Source organism: Cornus florida, unplaced genomic scaffold (assembly GCF_030987335.1).
Source record: "Cornus florida cultivar Cherokee Brave unplaced genomic scaffold, ASM3098733v1 CherokeeBrave_3.0.0_Hap2_Chr05, whole genome shotgun sequence".
NCBI lineage: Eukaryota > Viridiplantae > Streptophyta > Magnoliopsida > Cornales > Cornaceae > Cornus > Cornus florida.
Genome location: NW_026775575.1, coordinates 116,072,951 through 116,094,043, shown reverse-complemented (window position 1 = coordinate 116,094,043; position 21,093 = coordinate 116,072,951). Strand labels below are relative to the sequence as shown.

General features: G+C 38.5%; 1 protein-coding gene across 5 annotated transcripts in view; it reads right to left on the bottom strand.

Moving 5' to 3' along the window:
- LOC132308859 (uncharacterized) overlaps positions 1 to 21,093 on the bottom strand; it is a 51,005-nt gene that overhangs the window by 11,943 nt on the left and 17,969 nt on the right. For all 5 annotated transcript variants that reach the window (XM_059807119.1, XM_059807120.1, XM_059807121.1 and 2 more), the window contains 6 exons: positions 16,247 to 16,367; positions 16,086 to 16,155; positions 14,305 to 14,392; positions 14,062 to 14,182; positions 1,964 to 2,157; positions 1,708 to 1,816 (listed from right to left, as the gene is read on the bottom strand). In XM_059807119.1, coding sequence (XP_059663102.1) covers positions 1,708 to 1,816; positions 1,964 to 2,157; positions 14,062 to 14,182; positions 14,305 to 14,392; positions 16,086 to 16,155; positions 16,247 to 16,367 — 703 coding nt within the window. The remainder of the gene's footprint in view (positions 1 to 1,707; positions 1,817 to 1,963; positions 2,158 to 14,061; positions 14,183 to 14,304; positions 14,393 to 16,085; positions 16,156 to 16,246; positions 16,368 to 21,093) is intronic.

Below are 21,093 nucleotides of genomic sequence, written 5' to 3'. Positions count from 1 at the left end.
CTAATATGGCAAGTCATTTCATAAATCGTGGCTATCATATATGCTAACACTTCCCTTCGAGTTGGTGCGTGGATATCTGAAATGCCCAACGTGGACAATGCATTCTCAAACACAATCTTACTAACGCCCTTTGTAAGAATGTCTGCAAGCTGATGAGAGCTTGTGACAAACGGAGTGTAAATTTGACTAGCGATGATTTTCTCTCAGATGAAGTGCTGATCAACAAATCAAAAATGTCTCCTCAGACCATAAACAATTAATAATGTCTCCTCAGACCATAAACAACCAACAATGTCTCCTTATTGTCTCCTCAGACCATTTCCCTTCATACATATATTTATAACATGTAGATGGAAGAATCAATAATGTCTCCTCAGACCATAAACAACCAACAATGTCTCCTTATTGTTTCCTCAGACCATTTCCCTTCATACACATATTTAAAACATGTAGATGGAAGAAACAACAATGTCTCCTCAGACCATTCCCCTTCATACATATGTTTAAACAATGTAGATGAAAGAATTAACAATGTCTCCTCAGACCATAAAAAGAAACAACTATGTCTCCTCAGACCATTTCTGAATAAGTGGTGTCAAACTCGCAACACCATCATTGAGGTCGGACCACCCAGCCTACCCGATACCTCTCGGATGGGCGATCTCACCTTAGACCATTTCTGAATGGGTGGTGCCAAACTCGCAATGCCCTCATTACAGTTGGACCACCCTGGCTCTGATACCAAGAAGAAATACAATATTAAACAAAGAGAAGAGAAATATGTAAAAGGTTTGAATGAGATTTAATAATATGTAAAGGCTTGAATGAGATGAATCACTCATTCACAACTTTAGTATTTATAGATAAAAAGAGTATATGCTCATATTACAAGAAAGGAAACTAAATCAAATCTAAATCAAATCATAGCATATTCCAAAGCATATTCTATGGCATATTCTATAGCATAATTAAATATCTGCTAATGTGGTAAGTCATTTCATAAATCGTGCTATCATATATGCTAACAGAAAAAAAAAGAGGAATCTGCTCTTATGGAGACCATCATTGATGTGTCAATTAGATGATGTGTTTACACCACCAAATTGAAACTACATAAGATAGCATACGAGGAAGGTTTCATTGTAGTCAATTCTGCTTGAAGAGGAAAGAAAAGAGCATACTATTTGTGATATTGTGGCCTGAATTTGGAGCCGGGTCACAACGCGACCCGCTTATTACTCGACGACCCGTTGGATGAGCTTTGTGTGGGCCCAAGCTTTTGACCCGTTTTTTGCTCATAGGTCGTGGACCCTAATTAGTCTCTTGTAGTCTGATATATAAAGGCACTTAGGGTTTGGAGTGGTGTAAGAGAGAGACTCTGAAATTCGTACAGAAACAGAGCGAAGGGCTGAAAACTTATAATCTCCAATTTTACACATAGTGAAAACTTTCACCGGATCCCAACCGTAGACATAGGCTGTTGCCGAACCACGTATAAATCTTTGTATTCTTTGTGTGGGGTGTTTAATTTTCTGTTGTGATTCTTGGTTCAACTTGGATTCGTTGCGTTTGTCATAACACTACTTACTGGTTCCAAGTTTCCCAAGGAGAATGCGGCAAGGGTTGGATGTTAAAAATACTAGGAAAAAGGGAAATAAAAAATAAAAAGAATATCAGCTAAAAGATATTTTAGATAAGCCATATTACCTAAACGAATCTTATGACTTTTCTTGCTTGTAGATATTAAATCAGATACTTCATTTTCTGAAGGCATCGTGATTTGAAGAACTTCTCCATCAACTCCCCATGCATCAAGCTGTTGAAGAAATCAAGAAAATGAAAATAACTAAAACCCAATGAACCTTTAATGCTGAAACAGTGTATTGACATAAATAAAATAAAAAATAAAAAATATATATATATATTGTCAAACAAATAATCATCTTTACAGCAGATGACATACCATTGCACCCCCACCAACTAATAATTGCACATGCAGACGACGTGTTGGCCTCATCCATGATCCTTCAGTTTTGGAAACTCTCACAGTAACAACTGAAGACTGAAGTTCAGCGGCATATGTTGTCAAAAGATATCCACCTTTAGTGAATTCATATCCATCACCATCATCTTCAAAGAGAACACCTTTAGCTTTACCTGCAATTGGGAAACTTCCAATTTTTAAAGCTGCTAACGAAAGCTGCATATTCTTCTAAACGTTGTAACAACATATGATAGCTACAAGAAAATTCTTTAGTGTAACTACCCAACAATTTAACTTGTTAGAAGAAAAGAAACCAAATCTGCCACTTTTTCAAATTTGAACAGCAATGTTTTAAGACCCAAAATACATAATCTTTTGGAAATCAAAACAACAAACCCTATAAGAAGCCCCTCAAAATACCACTGTTTCATATTGTATAGAAAGTTCTTGTCAACACTGAATATAAAACATGTGTATGTAACATCTTAACATCAAGGTGTTTAAGATTCTAAGTGAATAGGCCTCATGTCATGTCTCTTTTTCTGAAGTCTTATTCCCTACTTCCTTATCTCTCACACAATCTACTCATCTTTTTATCAGGATCATCTCAATGGCTCCAGTGAGACTGCATTGGCAACCATCAGCTTTGTGATCTTAACACAGTCTTTCATTAATAGACAACAAAGTAGGGTAAAACCAAGGGTGTATAAGAAAACCATACTCCAACATGTAAGAACTTAAATGAGTAACAAAGAAAAGAAGAGAAAGGGATTAAAAAAGTGAGGGTAAAAAAAGAAAAAAAGAGTTTTGTTTCAGTTGAAGTTTCCAGTCATCCTTTAGACGCGGAGTATTAATAAATAAATAAATAAAAAAGAACAAAAAAAGAAACAGAAAAACATAAATTTAAAGGTTAGGAGGGGTTTCCCCAACAGAGTGAAAACACAATACACCGAGAACTTTAACCATATCTTCGAATTTTTCCAATTAACAAAAAATTATTTAATCATAATTTTGCACAAGACCATAAAGCTCTCATTTTCCTTCCAAGTTTCCTCGGAAAGATATTTGGAGGACCAAACAACCATCTTCGCATCGTTTTGCTTGGACAGTAGTTCGAACGGAGATAATTGACTTATTGATCATTTATTGCGAGGAAGGGGAGGGGGAGCATCGTTTTGCTTGGATAGTAGTTCGAACGAAGATAATTGGCTTATTGATCATTTATTGCAAGGAGGGGGGGCGGGGTTCTAATTGATGTGAAAGAGTAGAGTAGTAGATTAATCATCTTCTTCTGCATTTCCCTGTAGTGAGGGGTTACGGAGCTTGAATTTAAACAAATTTTGGGTTCTTGGGTATGCCTAGGTCAGTCAGCAAGTGACACATTGCTAGTAAGGGGGATGCCGGATGGTAGAGTTTAGTTGATGTGGAAAACACAGGCTGTATTCCTTCTATGGAGCATTTGGACTTTGGAGAAAGGAAGAGGCATCGTTTGAGGGTGGGGAGATTCCCATGCATTAGTTCAAGTTTTTCTTTTTTACCGTTCAGGATACAAGTGGTTCATATTGAACTGAAGTCTGACCTTGTTCAATTTTGTTGTGTGCTCTAAACTACAATGACCTCCCCTGAGGTTTTGGACTAATTGCAACTAAACCTGAGGTTGCCATTTTGTTGCAAAGACACCCCAATGTCATATTTGATTATGAATTTACATATATACCATTATTATTATATTACTAAAAATGGGTAAAATATCTAAGAATAAATAATGACCCTTTTGCCCACTAATATTTGCCCAAAAAAATATTTTACATTTTTTCCCTTTTATACTGTTCATCTCCTTCTCTCCTCTTTCCGTCTCTGCAATTCTCACCAAAGAACGCACGTCAATGACGAGGACGAAAACCAACACCCCCAATTGCAATCTACAAGTGCCTCATCCACTCCTACGGTAACGTAACCTAGTATATGGATTCATGGAACAGGCAGCGACCATCGTTGTCATCGATGTCCCGACATTAGCAAGGAAAAAGGAGACCCTTGACGCCGAAAAAATGAAGAAACCAGGTCACGGAAGCTCGGACACGACGCGGACTTCCTTGAGAGTGCCGACGTTACCATTGCCGACGATGACGTGACAACTCTTGAGGAACGCCATCGGAGCTCACCGCCGCATCGACATAGCTGCTCAGAGCTCACTGCCGCTTCGCCATCGCTGTCGACCTCAGCGACGAGAGTGCCTTCGCCGTCAAGTGGGCAGTACAGAACTACCTCTACCCCAGGGACAGTGTGATCCTCCTCCGCCTCTATGGTGCCGATTGGGGAGCCATTGACCTCTCCGACCACCACTGACCAACTACCACACTCTCTCTCTATAGCCCAGTCAATCCTCACTCATCTGTTTCCTTCTCTGATCCGGCCCCAATTTGGTAAACCTTAAGTAAAAACTATTGTGTGACGACCTTGTGGGTGGGTGTGCCGTGGGAGGGTGCAAGAAGCACTGACAGGCTACCACACTAGGTGAGCTAAAGGTGCACAATCCCACATCGGGTGGGTGTGGATGGGCAAGTGCTATATGTAAATTCAACACCCTTCTATGACACAACACATTTTAAAGCCGTGATGACCGTGAACCCACCAGAACCCCAGAGTTAAGCGTGCTTAACCTGGAGTAGTACCAAGATGGGTGACCCCCTGGGAAGTCTCTGTTCCGGGGGAACCAAAAGTGGACAATATTGTGTCTTGCTAGGGTGAGGGTTGTTACAAATGGTATCAGATCTATTACCTAACCGGAACTGTGGTGATAGTGACGATGTAAACAGTGTGTGTGGGCGAGTGACGAATACTGGCTAGCAACCACATGTAAAAGGGTGTGAGTGGGCGGATGACATACACCAGCTAGCTACCATGACGGGCTACAGTGTGAGTGGGCAGATGTTAGACACTGGTTAGCTACCACATGTAGACGGGTGTGGGTGGGTGGGCGGGTGACGGACATTAGCTAGCTACCATGACTGCTTACAGTGTGTGGGCAGGTAACGGGCACTGGCGAGCTAGCACAACTAAGTTATAGGTCGCGCTCTCACATGGCTTGGGGAAAAAGGGCAAAGGACTTCTGTGGTTTATGCTTTTCAAATGATACGGAAACGAGTTGAGATTTGAATTTCGAGGAGGGCAAAGAACTTCTGTGGTTTATGCTTTCCGAATGATACGGAAACGAGTTGAGATTTGAATTTCAAGGACGAAATTCCTTAAAGGGGTGGAGATTGTAATAACCCGGATTTTTATTTAGGCTTTAAGTGTGATTATTTATTGATTTTGTGTTATTGGAGACTATATTATATTATTTGGGAATTTTATTTCATTCTTGCAGATGGGTTACAAATTTAATTACATAAGAGCTGCAAGAGTTATTTGAGGTTTTTGTTTAAATTAATCAAGTGTAAGGGGATTGTTTGGAAATTTAGGAAAGTGTAGTTAGTGGGATTATAAGTGGCGACCCTCAGTGTCACTAAGTAACAGTTGTCCTCTTACATGCAAAACCTATGACATGTTTCTTTCAGAGACCATACACCTGCCCTTTGTATATACAACCTTGAATACACTTACCATACCAGATACCACTCTCATTTGTGTTCCAACAAGAAGCACCGAGAGACAAAAAGAGATTGAGAATGATGGAGATTTGAGATTTAGAGTTAGAGAAAAGCAATGAAAGAAGAGGAGGAGAAAGAGGGAAAAGAAGAAGGGTGGCAAAACCTGCACTTACGCATCTCCGCCTTGGTCTTCTTTATGCTCACCATCCATGCACATCTTCATTTATTTATATTTTCTCCATGGGAGGTAGGGTTCCTCTAATTTATGTTGTTATGTGTTATTTTATTTCATACTCTCCATGCTTTACTCTTTCAAGTCCTCTACAGGATTTTCCATAAATTGGAAATTGGTTCTCTTGTTGTCATGTGCTGAGATTTGGATTCCTTGTTGAAAGTCATGGGCTGTTCTTTGTTTCAATTATCACATTCATACATGATTGTTCTAAGCTCCGTGATCTATTTATTTGAAGCATTCTATCTTACATAGAAATCCATATGATTAAATTATGTGAAGCATGTCCCTCTTGTGTATGAGATCCCATAGCAACACATATTAGATTTTTCTTACTGGGACTTCTAGTCTCACCCTATCATCATTGCAGGTTTCTATGATCATTAGAAGACTTGGAGTTGCCGTTTTGGGTTGTTGGAGACTCATTTGATGTTGTATGAATTCGTCTTAAGGAAACTGATGTATATTGAAGATTCTAATCTAACCACCTTGTAATGGTTTGATTGTGAATATTAGTAATGATGTTTCTATGTATTTTAAGGTCTGGTTCTGTGAGCTTGATGGTTGGGAAATATAAGAAATCTGGTAGTTGTTGAAAATGTAAATTCTGCCCAAAAGCATTACAATTTTCCCTAGACCTCCTCTAGAAATGAATTTTTATCAGGATTTTTATTGATCCAATGGCTACAAAAGTTTTATCACAGGTTCCCCTACATGTCTAGAACCTCTCAAATTAATTTTGGAATTTTTAGACCAGCATATTATTTTATAAAAATCCGACAGTGCAGGCTGTCCATCCTGCTGGAAAACAGGTTTTAAATGAATTATTTGACCAACATCTTGACACCAGATCTTTATCAAAATTTACAATCTTATAATTCCCTAAGTCTAATTTCTAAAAACGAATTTATTGGAATTTTCTTAGCTCCAGATATTTTTCAAATGAACGAAGTTTGCCGAAAACTTTATTTTGCAGCTCATTCTTTAACTGCTTTTCCGTCCAAAAACTGATTTTATTGGCAAAGCTTAAGTTGCTGAGAATTGCAGTGTCACATTAACCCTTTGAGTCTAGTTTTCAAATCATTTTTGTTTGCTCCATTTCGATTTAAAATGAATTTTCTACGAATTTTTAATTAATTGCAATGCAGATTTTGTTTTGAGGTTGTTTGTGAGGTGTTTAAATTGGTAATTACGGGAGTAGCGCAGCGGGATTTGGTTTGTGGTTATTTGGGTTAAAGTAGGACCAAGAATGGTCTGATTTTATTTGGATGGTTTTTTCAGAATTTATTTTGTCATAGCCCCTAATTTTGGGTCGTTACAGAATGGTATCAGAGCTTGACCCAGCCGGAAATGTGGCCAACGGAACGTTGGGCCCCAAAGGAAGGGTGATTGTGGCTACCTTGTGGGTGGGTGTGTGTGAGCGTGTGCAGGTGGCACCAGTAGGCTACCACACTGGGCAAGCTACAGGTGCACAATCCCACATCGCCTGGGTGTGGATGGGGCAAGTGCTATATGTAGATTCAACACCCTTCTATGACACAATGCCTTTTAAAGCCGTAATGGCCGTGAACCCATAAGAACTCCAGAGTTAAGTGTACTTAACCTGGAGTAGTACCAGGATGGGTGACCCCTTGAGAAGCCTCCGATCCAGGGGAGCCAAAAGCAGACAATATTGTGTCTAAACATGGTGAGGGTCATTACAAATGGTATCAGAGCCTGGCCCAGCCAGAAGTGTAGCCAACGAGGACGTTAGGCCCCAAAAGGGGGTGATTGTGGTAACCTTGTGGGCGGATGTGTCGTAGGCGAGTATAAGAAGCACTAACAGGCTACCACACTGGGCGAGCTACAGGTACACAATCCCACATCGCCTGGGTGTGGATGGGGCAAGTGCTATATGTAGATTCAACACCCTTCTATGACACAATGCGTTTTAAAGCCGTGCTAGTCGTGAACCCACTAGAACTCCAGATTTAAGCGTGCTTAACCTGGAGTAGTACTAGAATGGGAGACCCCTTGGGAAGCTTATGGTCCGGGGGAGCCAAAAGCGGACTATATTGTGTCTGGTGTCGTTACATATTGTGCTAAACCTGTAAATCCCATTCTTACTCGCCACTGCAGACGCACTCACTTCTCCGTTCAGAAGCATAAGCCGAAATATCTATTGTCATCTTCAACTACCCCATCTTCATGTATCTTTTCCAATCCGAAACGTAAAAGACGCATCAAAGCCACAGAAAATCCCCAAAAGCAATCTTGTTAGGGACAATGATAGAGAAGGACGCACACAATACATTTATATTGTCGCTTATTTACTCATAAGGGGTATTTTGGTTTACCAAAGCATGATTATTTTGTTATTTCATGACACACTTTAAGGGTAATACAGTCTTTTAGACTTAATTGATGGATATTTTGGTCATTTCAACCATTTTTTTCTGACAAAAAAACACTATTTGGGAGGTCTTTGCAAAAATGGACAAACCTCAGGGGAACACATTATTACAAAATATCAAACCTCAGGTTTAGTTGCAATTAGTCCAAACCTCAGGGGAGGTCATTGTAGTTTACCCAAAGAAAAAAGTAGAGCAGATCTAAAGATAAGAATGCTAACAAGTCAAAAAGTACTATATTCCAACATGTAAGAGCAGCTGACATCAATAAGAGTATGTAAGTCCTGAAAGTGAGGTATTCTCAGAGATAGCTTGAAGAACAGAAAAAGGAAAAAAGGATGAGAGGGTTGGGGAGAAAACTCAAGCAAAGGAACTGTTATGACAAACGCAACGAACCCAGGTTGAATCAAGAATTACGACAAAAAAGTAAACACGCCACACAAAGAACACAAAAATTTATACGTGGTTCGGCAACAGCCTATATCCACGGTTGGGATTTGGCGGAAGTATTCATTATGTGTCAAATCGGAGATTACAAGTTTTCAGCTCCTCACTCTGTTTCTGTACGAAGAGTCTCTCTCTTGCACCATTCCAAACCCTAAGCGCCCTTATATATTGGGCTACAAGAGACTAATTAGGGTCCACGACCCATGAACAAAAAATGGGTCAAATATATACAAAGCTCATCCAACGGGTCATCGGGGTTGCGACCCGGTACCAAATTCTGGCCACAATATCACAGGAACAAATGAGTAAGGAGAGCAACAAAGTCTCAGGGTCGTACGTCCTGAATGATCCTGTCACATCACTGTCCTGCTATACATAGAGCCCTTGGCACATGTCAAGCACATGTCAGTGTACGGAGATCTGCCACGTGTCCCTCATTTACTCCCTTGGTCTGGATGTGAGTGACTCATCCTCTTGAGTTGCGGGTCAAGAAACCGCCTTCACTCTGGCTGGGCGAGCCCCTTGTTCAATCCACCATGCCTCAAGAACCCCATTTCCTGCCCGCTCTCCTCATTGCGTGGCAGACGCCATACTTAGAGCTCTTGAGTACTGATATTTTGCGCGCAAGTGCCAATACTCACCTGGGCAATATCTTAGTGTAAGATGCCGCAGTTCACGTTTTATCCTACACTGCCTGGTATTACCCTTGCCGCTACAACTACCATACCCGGGTGCGTATCGCCTTATATCTCGTGTTTCCCTGGTAGTTGGCGACCCTGGACTATTTTTTGATCTTGCACACACTATGACATGTATTGTTGATATTAGGCGCGCCATAACCCATAGTCCTACCTTGATCTAACATGGATCTTCCTAAGGTTCTCCCTGACGCCTCAGGCTTTGCTAAGCCCGTGCTCAACACTGAGCGCAATACCTTTCTTTTTATCTCGAGTGGGCTCTTGACCCATCTCTTTAGTTTTAATTGGCAAGTGTTACTTTATTTATTTATTATTATTGTTTTTTTCTATTTTTTCCTGAGAGTACCAAGTGAAACCCGTCGCATCGGCCTCTCTTTTTGTCACTTGCAAAATATCAATTTAAAGGGTGACCCGGGCAAGCGCCACATGACACTTGCCCATATAAAACTAAACCCATATGGACACCTTGGGCGAGTGCCATTACAGGACCTGCCCAAAACAAGTTATATGGGCGAGCATCACTGCCCATAATGAAGTACTAAAAATAAGGAAAAGATTATTTGTAATAAAATAAATATGAATTCATAACAGTAACAAAATATATATATATATATATGTACACACATACTAATAGAATCATATAACAAGGACAAAGGCAGACATGTGGTGCCTGCCTTTCTTTTCTTTAGCTTTATCAAATGGGTCTTTGATATGACCTTTCCATTACTTTTTCCTTTTGGTAAATCCCATGGCAGAGATTCTTCTATTCTTCTTTGCAGGCACGCCCTTATACTTTACAATGTATTCTCTTCTTTATATTTTCTTTTAGTTACATTTGCTTGGGCGAGTGCCCAGCCATTGCATTTGCCACTCGCCCATACTTGTATATTTATGCATTAACCTGGGCAAGTGCTGAAGCTTGGCACTTGCCCATATATTTATATATATATATATATAAATACACACACACATATATATTGCTTTATAAAGCACCGCAGGACATTACATAATCAGTGAGTGTCTGTGTGTCCCTCGTTCAATTAGATTTCCAGTGTCCCAATATTTTCTCTTGCCCGGGCAAGTGACACGTGGCACTCACCCATCCAACTCCTATTATTTACTTGCTAGTTACACATTTATATATATACCTTGTGTGCTACATTTACTAAATGACTCTCATAACATCTAATTGCAAAGAACATTAACTCCTTTAGATCCAAGGAAAATAACTAAAATCTGGTACTTTTTGAATCAGTATTGCAAAGAAAAAGAGCAGGAGAGGGCTGGCCTCTCATGTGAAATACAGTCGTATAGGAATTGGAAGGAGCATCAGGATTGAGTCCTCAAAATCCTTGCTGGGGGCAGCCAGAGCTGAAATCTGAAACTCCTCCCAGAATTCTGCTCTTGAGACAATTCAGCCTCACTTTTACAACCCAAAAGCTTCTTGGAGAAACCAACACAGAATATCGCATGTAACCCTCCCCCAACCCCAAAAACTATATAAGTAAAATATTAAATACAAATAAAAAAATTATAATTTTCCTTCATCCTTAAAAGGAGGGAAATTACAATACAATGGGATACCATTCCATTTTGCTGACATGGTATCACCAAACAATTAAATCTTAACATGTAGTATGGGTCCCATCTAATTACATGCATTTGAATTAAATGTCATGTAACCAACCATGTAATACCCCTAATTTTAAAAAGGATAGTCCATGTATTTATTTAATTGTTTAATTGCGATTTAATTTATTTAATTGAGAATTTGGTGATTTAATTGTGAATTGGTTGTGAATTATTTAATGACTTGGTTTTCTGTTGTTTTATTTAATTGTTTTGCTTTAATTGTTGTTTAATTGGATTTATTTTATTTTATTTGACTTAATTATATCTTTCGTTAAATGTGTTTTTGTTAAATTAGGTTTTTAGACGTCACATATGTAACCGACATAGTTAAGCATTGATTAGGTTTTCTATGGGCCGACTAAGGATTTGTGTAGGGTTTGAATTAAATTAGGGTTTTGTGTAAACCTGTAAACCTATAAATATATGTAATGAGCGTCTGCCTAGGGTTTTAGAACCCTATTCACGGCATACTGGAAGCAAGAAATGTATAGAGAAGTCTGGGACAAAACCAAAGGATCGCCGGAAAAGCTTAGGAGAAAGACGTTGAGATTTTTGAACCAAATCTCACAGGCAAGTTTTATACTAACTCTATCTCTTTGGCCTGTGTTCTTTGCATCTCTAACACAATCCCAGGATGATTAAAAGCTAAATTAAATTGCTTGGTTGCATGGAATTTGTTCAAAACAGTTTGTGTTTCTGATTAAGTATTTTGCTTGTTTTTATTCTGTTTTGTGTAACTCTTGTTCCAATTGAATTTAATTAATGAATAATGAATTTAAATTACTCTGGAGCACCTCGGGAATTAGTTTTAACTAGAAAGAAAATTGGTTTGAAGGATTAAACAAATTCTATATAGTATGTATTCATGGTTTTGGTTTTGGCTTGCGGAAACTGTTTTTGCTAAATTCTTGTTCCAATTGAATTTGGTTAATAAGTAATGAATTTAATTAACTCTGGATCACCCTAGGACTAAGTTTAATCAATCAGAGCATAATTAAAAGCGTTAGAGACTGTAATAGAGAGGAACGGAAACAATGGAGATCACCGGAGACGAAACAAGCAACCAGGAAGAGAGGGAAAAAAAGAGGCGGCTCCATGGAATCATGGAGCCGGCTCAAAGAAGGTTGGAGGCGGCTCCAACATGTTTGGAGGCGGCTCCATCATGTTTGGAGGCGGCTCCAACTTGGTTGGAAGCGCCTCCTTCGACGGTTTTCAATTTTTTGACTTTTTTGCGAACCTAGACTACTGCGGTTGAATTTTTTAGGTCCCAGGCTGATTCAAGAGCTATTCTAGGGGTAAGGTAAGAACCCTTGTTAAATGGGCAGAAGATATGGTAATTCATAAGATACCATAGGAAGCTGAAATAGGGTCACAGTCTAACCCTTAGGGAAGTTTTCAGTTTAAACTTTGTTGCGGACGATTCAAGTTGTTTAATTTTCTAAATTAGCAATTGAATTAGGAGTTTGATATGTAAATCATATAACAGTGGTATGAGATTAAGCCTGTTAACTAATATAAATTCAGTTGATGCTTAATAAGAAACTAGTTGATGTTTACCGATAATTGTTTATGTCAACTTGTGGGATGTTGTGGAGTAATTACAAGTAAGCATGTAAATACTGTTAATATTATTATTATGCTTATTGTGAGTTACAGGATGGTTATATTTATTCTCTGCATTTAAAATTTGTTAGAGAATCAGGTACTGGATGTATTGAACAAGCATGCTAGTTAAACATTCTTGTTATGCTTATTATGGGATATGTTGATATTGATATGTTATGCTGTCATATATATATTATCAATACTGGATGGATGGTTTGTATGCACCGGTATGGGACGGTGACATACTAGGGGGATTAACTCAAAAAGAACGCTAAATCCTACCTACTCTGGATTAAGGGATGGATTAACTACAAAAGTTAAGTCCTACCTGTATTTTGTGTCAGATCACTAAATGGTTGTGTGACACTTTTGGTTTGGAACGGATTTTAAATATATTTTTATGGTGCCACGATATAAGCCTGAGTCTCAGAGTCGTTGGCTAGGGAGCGTATATGCATTGGGATGAATAGCTGGCTATGATGGTTAGATGTGTACCCTACTAGGTCTAGGTAGTCATGCCCACCTCAGATGCGTTTTGCATGGTGCCTACTAGTCAGGTTGAGAAGGGCCTGTAGTCCAGTGAGAGTCCTGTAGTGTGATTATATATATAGATATCTACGGACTATTAGTTATTGTTGGATTGGTTAAGATGTACATGCGTACCAGGTCTCTGCTTGGGTAGTAGTAGTATAAAACTTGCTAGTGGGCCTAACCCACTGATCATTTTTCAGGTGACGGGCGTTTCCAGTCTAGGGCTTGTTCGGGCTGAGCAGAGACGATCTTCCATTCTACCGACGATGTAGGACTTTATTCCTTATGTTAGATTTGGATTTTATCTTCAGTTATTTAATTACATTCAGTTTGGGATTGTTATTAGGGGTCCACTAAAGATGGATTCCCGAGTTGTAAAATTATTGAAGGATTCTTTTTAAGAAGGTTTTGGATAATTGGATCTCAAGTATTTTAATTTCAAGGATTATGTTTAGTATTCTTTTTAGCTTTTAAACTTTTATTTATTAAATTCATTTTTGTATTCTGTGTTCGGTTAAATATTAATTGGTTGGTATCCCTCGGATCTGTGCTCGGACTTGATCACCCGTGGCTCTAGAATCGAGGGGTATCACAAACCACTTGCATTGTGTAGACCCAAAATATATTATATAATTGGTCATATTGTGTCTGCTTATGATGTGGTAACTGGTATCACCATTACAATTTAGTTTTCTCCACCAAAAGGATGATGTTTGGTACAAAAGGATAGCAATAGACCAAAATACCCAACTTAGCCTAGCTAAACCAAACTAGGACCCACTCAAAATCACAAAAATACCACTGAACCCAAACCAACAATGGAAACACCTGAAAAGATTAATTCATTCATTAATTATACATACTTGTATAACTTTTGAATCAAAATTTTACTAGTCCTACAAATAGATATTTCAAGACCTCATATCAAATTTAACTGTTGAAAAATTACCATGTTCATCTAAAGCCACAAGAAGCGACAAGTCATCTGTTAGTTTAGCTTCACCGACGTGTTGATGAGGAGGACCCGAAGGAATAATTGATCCACCTTGCAGATATAGTGCTGGTAGATCCTAAAATATTCATAAAAAATAGTGAAAAGGAGAACACAAGTACAAAAGCATCAATAATTGGCAACTATATGAAAGGGTCGAAGGACAAAGAAGTAGCAGTTTCAGATCTATAGTAACAATACCGGATGTGAATCATCAAAATCAAAACTCAGCCAAATGCCTTTAGGCAAGATATGCTGCAACTGATCCAAGCCCTGGTCACGGATAGTGCTGATGGATATAAAAAAGAAGTTACTACAAGTTGCAAGAATTGAAGCAGAATCTAAAAGCCCCCCTTTCCCAAACCAAATAAATGTGGAAAGAAGAGAAAGAGAATATAATAATAAATAAAAAAGCACCAATAATTGAAAATATTTAGAAGGTCTTGCTGTTTACATTTAAAATCAGTAGGACCACACTACTACCTTCACATTTCCTATCTCTCATTCACACCCAGTAATGCAAACAAAATATATTCAAAATGTAGTAAATTGTGAAACTCGGAAATTAGAAATATTATACGAAAATGAGGCTCTAAGAGAGACATGAAATTACATATTTCTAAGTACAATAGTCAACAGACATGGATCCTTCTTTCTCAATGTAAAATGAAATGTTGGAAAAGGAGTTGGATGAGGTATCAAGTACTATGTACCTATCAGGAAAGGGGAAAAAAAAAATTTGGAAAATTGGAAAGAAAAATAAAAATGAGGCTTTTGTATTATAATTGTTATTTCATCATACTTTGTTAACATATATTTGCATAGACATGGACAGAGCAGCCTATTCACAGGAAAGTAGTCTTTCAAAAAAATAAAAATGAGGCTTTTGTATTATAATTGTTATTTCATCATACTTTGTTAACATATATTTGCATAGACATGGACAGAGCAGCCTATTCACAGGAAAGTAGTCTTTCAAGTAACACACAAAGATTATATAAGCTACAAATAATATGATATCTATCTTATAGTTCTGCAATATAGTAGAGACTCAAAAATCATGCCCCAGTGTAATTGAAAAAGTTCAGAACTAACCTACAGATAGAAGGAAAATCCATGAATTTTCACAAAAAATAGAAAGATCATACAAGCTAGTAAAATGGATACATAGCACAATATTGTCATCATGTGGCTTAGAATGATTTAACAAAAAGAATGGAACTTTATCTACTAACAATTCAAAAATGAGCCTCCTTAAGCCATTTTTTCCAGGAGCAAAAAAACTAGGGTCCAAACAAGCTGAGCCAAGCCAAGGATCATGCTCTCTTAGCCCAATCAGCTGCAATTTCAGCTCAATCTCAAGCTAAGCTTAGGACTAGCTCCGTTTGGCAAACCAGTGTACTGTGCAGATCTGTCTCGAAACACATCAGACGCATCCAAAGAAATTTAGTGGTTTGAAAATTTTACTAGCTTTGATTTGCTTCAAGAAAAGCATAGCTCCTTATCATTATACTGCAAATTTTCTTTTATTAAATTACATTATGCACAGAAGTTAGATGGTTTCAAATATATTGGACAAACATGTCAATCAGAAATTATCGCATTGTAGTAATGCTGGGAATTTATCCCCATAAGCAAAGGCTGCTGTTGCTCGGACTTGACTCGTTTAGTAAAAGAGATCTTGATTCGGACTGAAGACTGGCCCATTTAGTTAATAAACAAACTTAATGAGCAGCAAGATGGTCTGGGCTGAGCTGTCACTTATAACTCTATCTACTTCCAGCCCTACTACTCTATAAAAATTATATTCCCCTCCATATCCAGAGTCCAGACTAAATAAGGAACATAAATGTGAAATCATTCACAGAAAAACTTAGTGATTCCAAGTAGCACTAAAGCGAGGATATCAGGTAATAGTGCAATACAAATATGTTTGAAACTCTACAATCACCGAGTACATCATTATGGAAGAGAATGAGAACCTTGCATATATTAGAAGTGGCCCCAACAGAAAAGAAGTTTCTTGTGTTCTTAACCTGGGATCTTTTGGATCTGCAGAAGCAATTTATATCAAATTAAAACCCCCTGAATAAAAAAAAAAGTATATACCAGAATAAACTAATTCAACAGCATGAAAACGCACCAGCAAAGAAAGTAGGGGTTGCCACCAGAGTACCCCTTGAATGTGCCATATAGAAAAGAGTATAAATGTGTGGTATAAGACGGTAGCGCCTCTCTAACGCCAGGCGGCAAACCTCCTCACACTGTAAAATGTTCATACTCAATGATATATGTGGGTGAACATCAGAAATTGGAACTCATACTCAAAGAGAATAATGTAAACTTCAACAAAGAACAATTTGCAACAGCTATGTTTCTAAGAAGTGGATTAACTGTTTTGTCCATTACTTCAAGCAGTGAAATATTGTATTTCCGCAATAATACAAGACAATTTATTTTTTTTATTTTTTTTCTCTTTTACCAAAGAGAAACGAGTTATCCAACAACCTCACAAGTACTTTTGAGCACATACGCATAATCATAATGACATTTTTTCCCCCTTTTGGCATAGACCCTTGCCTGCTTATCGATAAGAAAAAAGAAATGTAGAGGAAGCTGGGACATAAAGAGGTCTACAATATGGAAAAAGAAAGAGATGGGAGAAGATAGAGAGAGAAGAACTAACTCTTATACAAGTGAAAATAATCTACCTCAAAAAAAAATAAAATAAAATAAAAAAATGTGTGTTCCTACCTAACTGAATAGCGCCTCTAATTTAAGACAGCATAAATTCTTTGATGCTAAAAACCCATCACCACTAAAAATGTGCCAAAAGTGCAAGCTTTTCCGCAGCTCTGCTTCACTCCCTATAAATAAAAATTATATTGGAAGTTCAAGCTCAATCCTTGACTTTAAATATTAAGTTAACAAGTCCTAGCTGGAAAATCTGGTTAAGAATGAAAAGTAAATTGTGAATCGCACTCCACAAGAAGATTAGACAACATTCTTATGAACAGTAGTGGAGAACGATTCTGCCTATGGGAATCCCCGAGAACACCTCCAACACTCTCCAAAGTGAAGTTGTCCTGACATGTATCATAAGTATCGAGTTTAAGACAAACTATAGGGATTGTTCCATTTGCACAAACCAACTCTAATACAACAGACAAAAGCAGCAGTGATTCAATGTGTTGAGCATGTTACTTTGAAGTGTAAACTAGAATACCAAAGCAGGAATTTATGCTTATTTCACATAACAATAATATAAACAGAGGAACTAGGGTTGAGCCATAACACCTCACGGGTAAAATTATGACCACTGTAGTAAATAAATCCCAAACTAACTTTAGAAGAGTTTAAATTACTGTAAACTCAAAATGTTTCACCTATAAAAGACTTCATAATATACGGTAAGTAAAGGAACACTCCAAATAGAAATAACTGTGTATAAGAAGTATAGGAAACTTTTTGCTCCTCATTTTTTTCAGATTTATGTTCCTCACACAACTTAGCAATGCTCTATACTAATAATAAGATGACAGATATAATTTTAATATAATATCTCATCTATTATGGTGAAATATTTAATTGTGTGTGCATACTATTCAGAAATTTCCTAAAGCCCAGACCTTGAAAACTTTGACAACGAGCACTTTCCCATAACAAAAATGAGCTCGTTGAGATGCCCCTGCTTTGCTTCTAAGAACTGGCCACTTACATGAAAACTCTCTCCTGCCTGTGGGGAGAGAGAGAGATTTATCCAATATAAAGCAAAAAAATCTCTATTATTTATCAACCCATCTAAAAGCCCCTGACAGAGTCAGAGCAGCCATCAGAATTCTTCACAAACACGAAGAAATCCATGCTTGAACCGAAGCAAAAGGTGTTGCCTCCATCTTCTTTCTCAAAAAGCAAATGACATACTGAGGTCTCCCTTAAGCACCAATAATTCTGGCAAAGCTCTCTCCCCTAAATGTTCAGATTCTGCAACATCCAAAGCACGACATTTTTCATCCACCGAGGAAATCAAATATGCAACACATTGCACCATCTCCAATATCCTTAAAGTTACAGGAACTAGAAAAATCTCTCCCAAAATCTACATCTTCTTTGTTAGAAGTTTTATATATATATGTTGGGTCATTATGTAATTACATTTAGTTAATAGGACCCTTGTGTTATTATGCAAGACTTGTACCCTTTATATATAAGCCTACACAGGCTTATTAGGTTATTGTGTTGAATATACAGTATTTGTGTTTTGCTCTCTCTCTCTCTCTCTCTCTCTCTCTCTCTCTCTCGATTTTGAACATGGTATCAGAGCAAAATGATCATGGGTGTGAGAGTCAGTAGGTGGGTTGCTTTGTATCAGATCTGAGTTCTTGTATACAATCTGAATCACAATCGGAATCACGATTGTGTTTTTGGTGTCTCTGCCGGCAGCTTCTCCTTCGTCGTCATCGGCAATTTTTTGTTCACCGTAGTCGGATCTGCAGTCTCGTTCGTCGTCATCAGATCTGAAGCTTGTTTGTCATCGTCTCTGCTTTCTTCATTGTCGCCGGCAGCTCCTCTTTGGTTGTCAGCGAGCTCGCCGACATCTGCCGTCTCGATTTGCAGAGGTGAGGTTGGTTTTTTGGTCGGAAGTTGCAGCCGCGGCTTGTGATTGGGTTGCTGTCAGCAGCCGCTGCTTGTGATTGGGTTGCAGTCGCTTCCGCTGTGTTGTACACTGGTGTTTGTGAAGGTGTGAAGAAGAAGACCCGTGTTTGGCTACAAGGTTATGCCATTCCAACCCAGGTTTAGTAAACCTGGGATAGCTATTCCAATTCCGGTTTACTAATCAGGGATAGCCCAGATCCGGCCCGTTTGCCCAGGATCCGACCCGTTTGCCCAGGATCCGACCCGTTCCCAGGTTCGGCCAGAATACAAATTCTGCATTTTTTTTTTTTTTCTTTCCCTCTTCTTCTCTGTTTTCCTAGATTAAATATGGCGTCCAATTCAGATTTGTTTTCTCCCACATTAAGTCTTCATTCTCCCATGACTTCAGTTAAACTCAATGGGAAGAACTACATACTGTGGGCTAAATCTGTTGCCATTTTTCTCAAAGGCAGAGGTCTGGGAAATCATCTGACTAAAGATAAACCCAAGGAAACTGATACTTCTTTTGATACATGGGAAAAAGAAGATGCTCAAATCATCTATCTGCTGTTAAACAGTATTGAACCCCAAATCAGTTCAACTTTACTTTACTTGGATACTGCCAAGGAGATATGGAACAAATTGCAGCAATTGTATTCTGAGACAGGTAATATCACTCGTGTTTATGAGCTATGTAAGCATTACTTCCATCTTGAACAAGGTAATCATAGTATAGAGGCGTATTATTCCACAGTTATGGGAGTCTATGAGGAGCTAAATATGTATCAGCCCATTACTGCTGATGTTCGCAGTATGTAACAACAGCGTGAGGACTTTAATGTTGTCCGTTTTCTCATCGGTCTGTTATCAACATATGAGCCTTTTCGTGCACAGATTATGGGCAGTCCCACCCTTCCCTCTCTTGCTGAGGTGTTCTCCCGACTTCAACGCGCTACACTTGCCAGTGACACCTCAAATTTGAATTCTGGGTAGAGTGGTGAGAGTTCCGCTTTGGTAGTTTCAAAGGGTGAACATAATGCTTACCGTGGAGGTCGTGGGGGACGTTCCACTCGTGGTGGTCGTGATTCACGGGGAAGACGTGGCCGTGGCAGGGAACCACGAAAATGTACTCATTGTGGCCTTTCTAATCATCCTGTGAACTATTGTTGGGACCTTCATGGCAAACCATCTAGTTATGCCAATCAAGTTTCCTCCTCTCCGAATGATGTTGCTTCTGCATCTCACAACGTATCTGAATCAGCAACAGTCTCGGTTCCACGGGAAGAGTATAATCAGTTTTGTCTTATAAGCAAGCATCTAATTCATCTTCCACGACTACCTTTGCCCAGTCAGGTAATGCGCCCACGTGTCTATTGTCTTCCACTCGCAGTCCTTGGATCATAGACACTGGAGCATCCGATCATATGACTAGATGTTCTTCTCGTCTATCTGATTTTACTTATGTACCTTCTTCTCAACGTGTTACTCTTGCTAATGGTTCATCCACTCAAGTTTCAAGTTTGGGGACTACTCAGCTTAGTGATTCCTTGTCTCTCTCATCTGTTTTATATGTTCCGCAATTTCCCTTTAATTTAATGTCTATTAGTAAGCTTACTAAATCTCTCCAGTGCTCTGTTACATTTGATCCTACTTTTTGTGTGTTTCAGGATCTCAAGACGAAGAAGAAGATTGGTACGGGGCATAAAGCTGGTGGCTTATATTATTTTGATTTGGAACCTTATCCTATGGCTCTTCAGTCTTCTCTGTCTCCATTCTAATGGCATTGTCGTCTTGGTCACCCGTCACTTCAAGTTTTGAAGCGTCAAGTTCCTAGTCTTAGTCATTTGAAATTCTTGTCATGTGAAGTTTGTCAACTTAGTAAGCACCATCGCGTGTCTTTCAAGTCTAAGGTTAATAATCGTGTCTCTAGTCCTTTTCATTTGGTTCATTCAGATGTATGGGGTCCAATAAAGCATTCTTCAATTAATAAATTTCATTATTTTGTGACTTTTGTGGATGATTATTCTCGCCTGACTTGGTTGTTTCTATTGAAATATCGTTCTGAGTTATTTTTAATTTTTCAAAAATTTTGCAAAGAAGTCAAAACTCAGTTTGGATACCCAATTCGTATTCTACGTTCTGATAATGCTAAGGAATATTCCTCAAACCCCTTTGATACATATCTTAGTGATAAAGGAATTATTCACCAAAATTCATGTGTTTATACTCCTCAACAAAATGGAGTTGCAGAACATAAGAATCGACACCTCTTAGAAGTAACCCGTGCTCTTTTGTTTCATATGCGTATGCCTAAACAATTTTGGGGTGATGCTGTTCTTACTACCTGTCATCTTA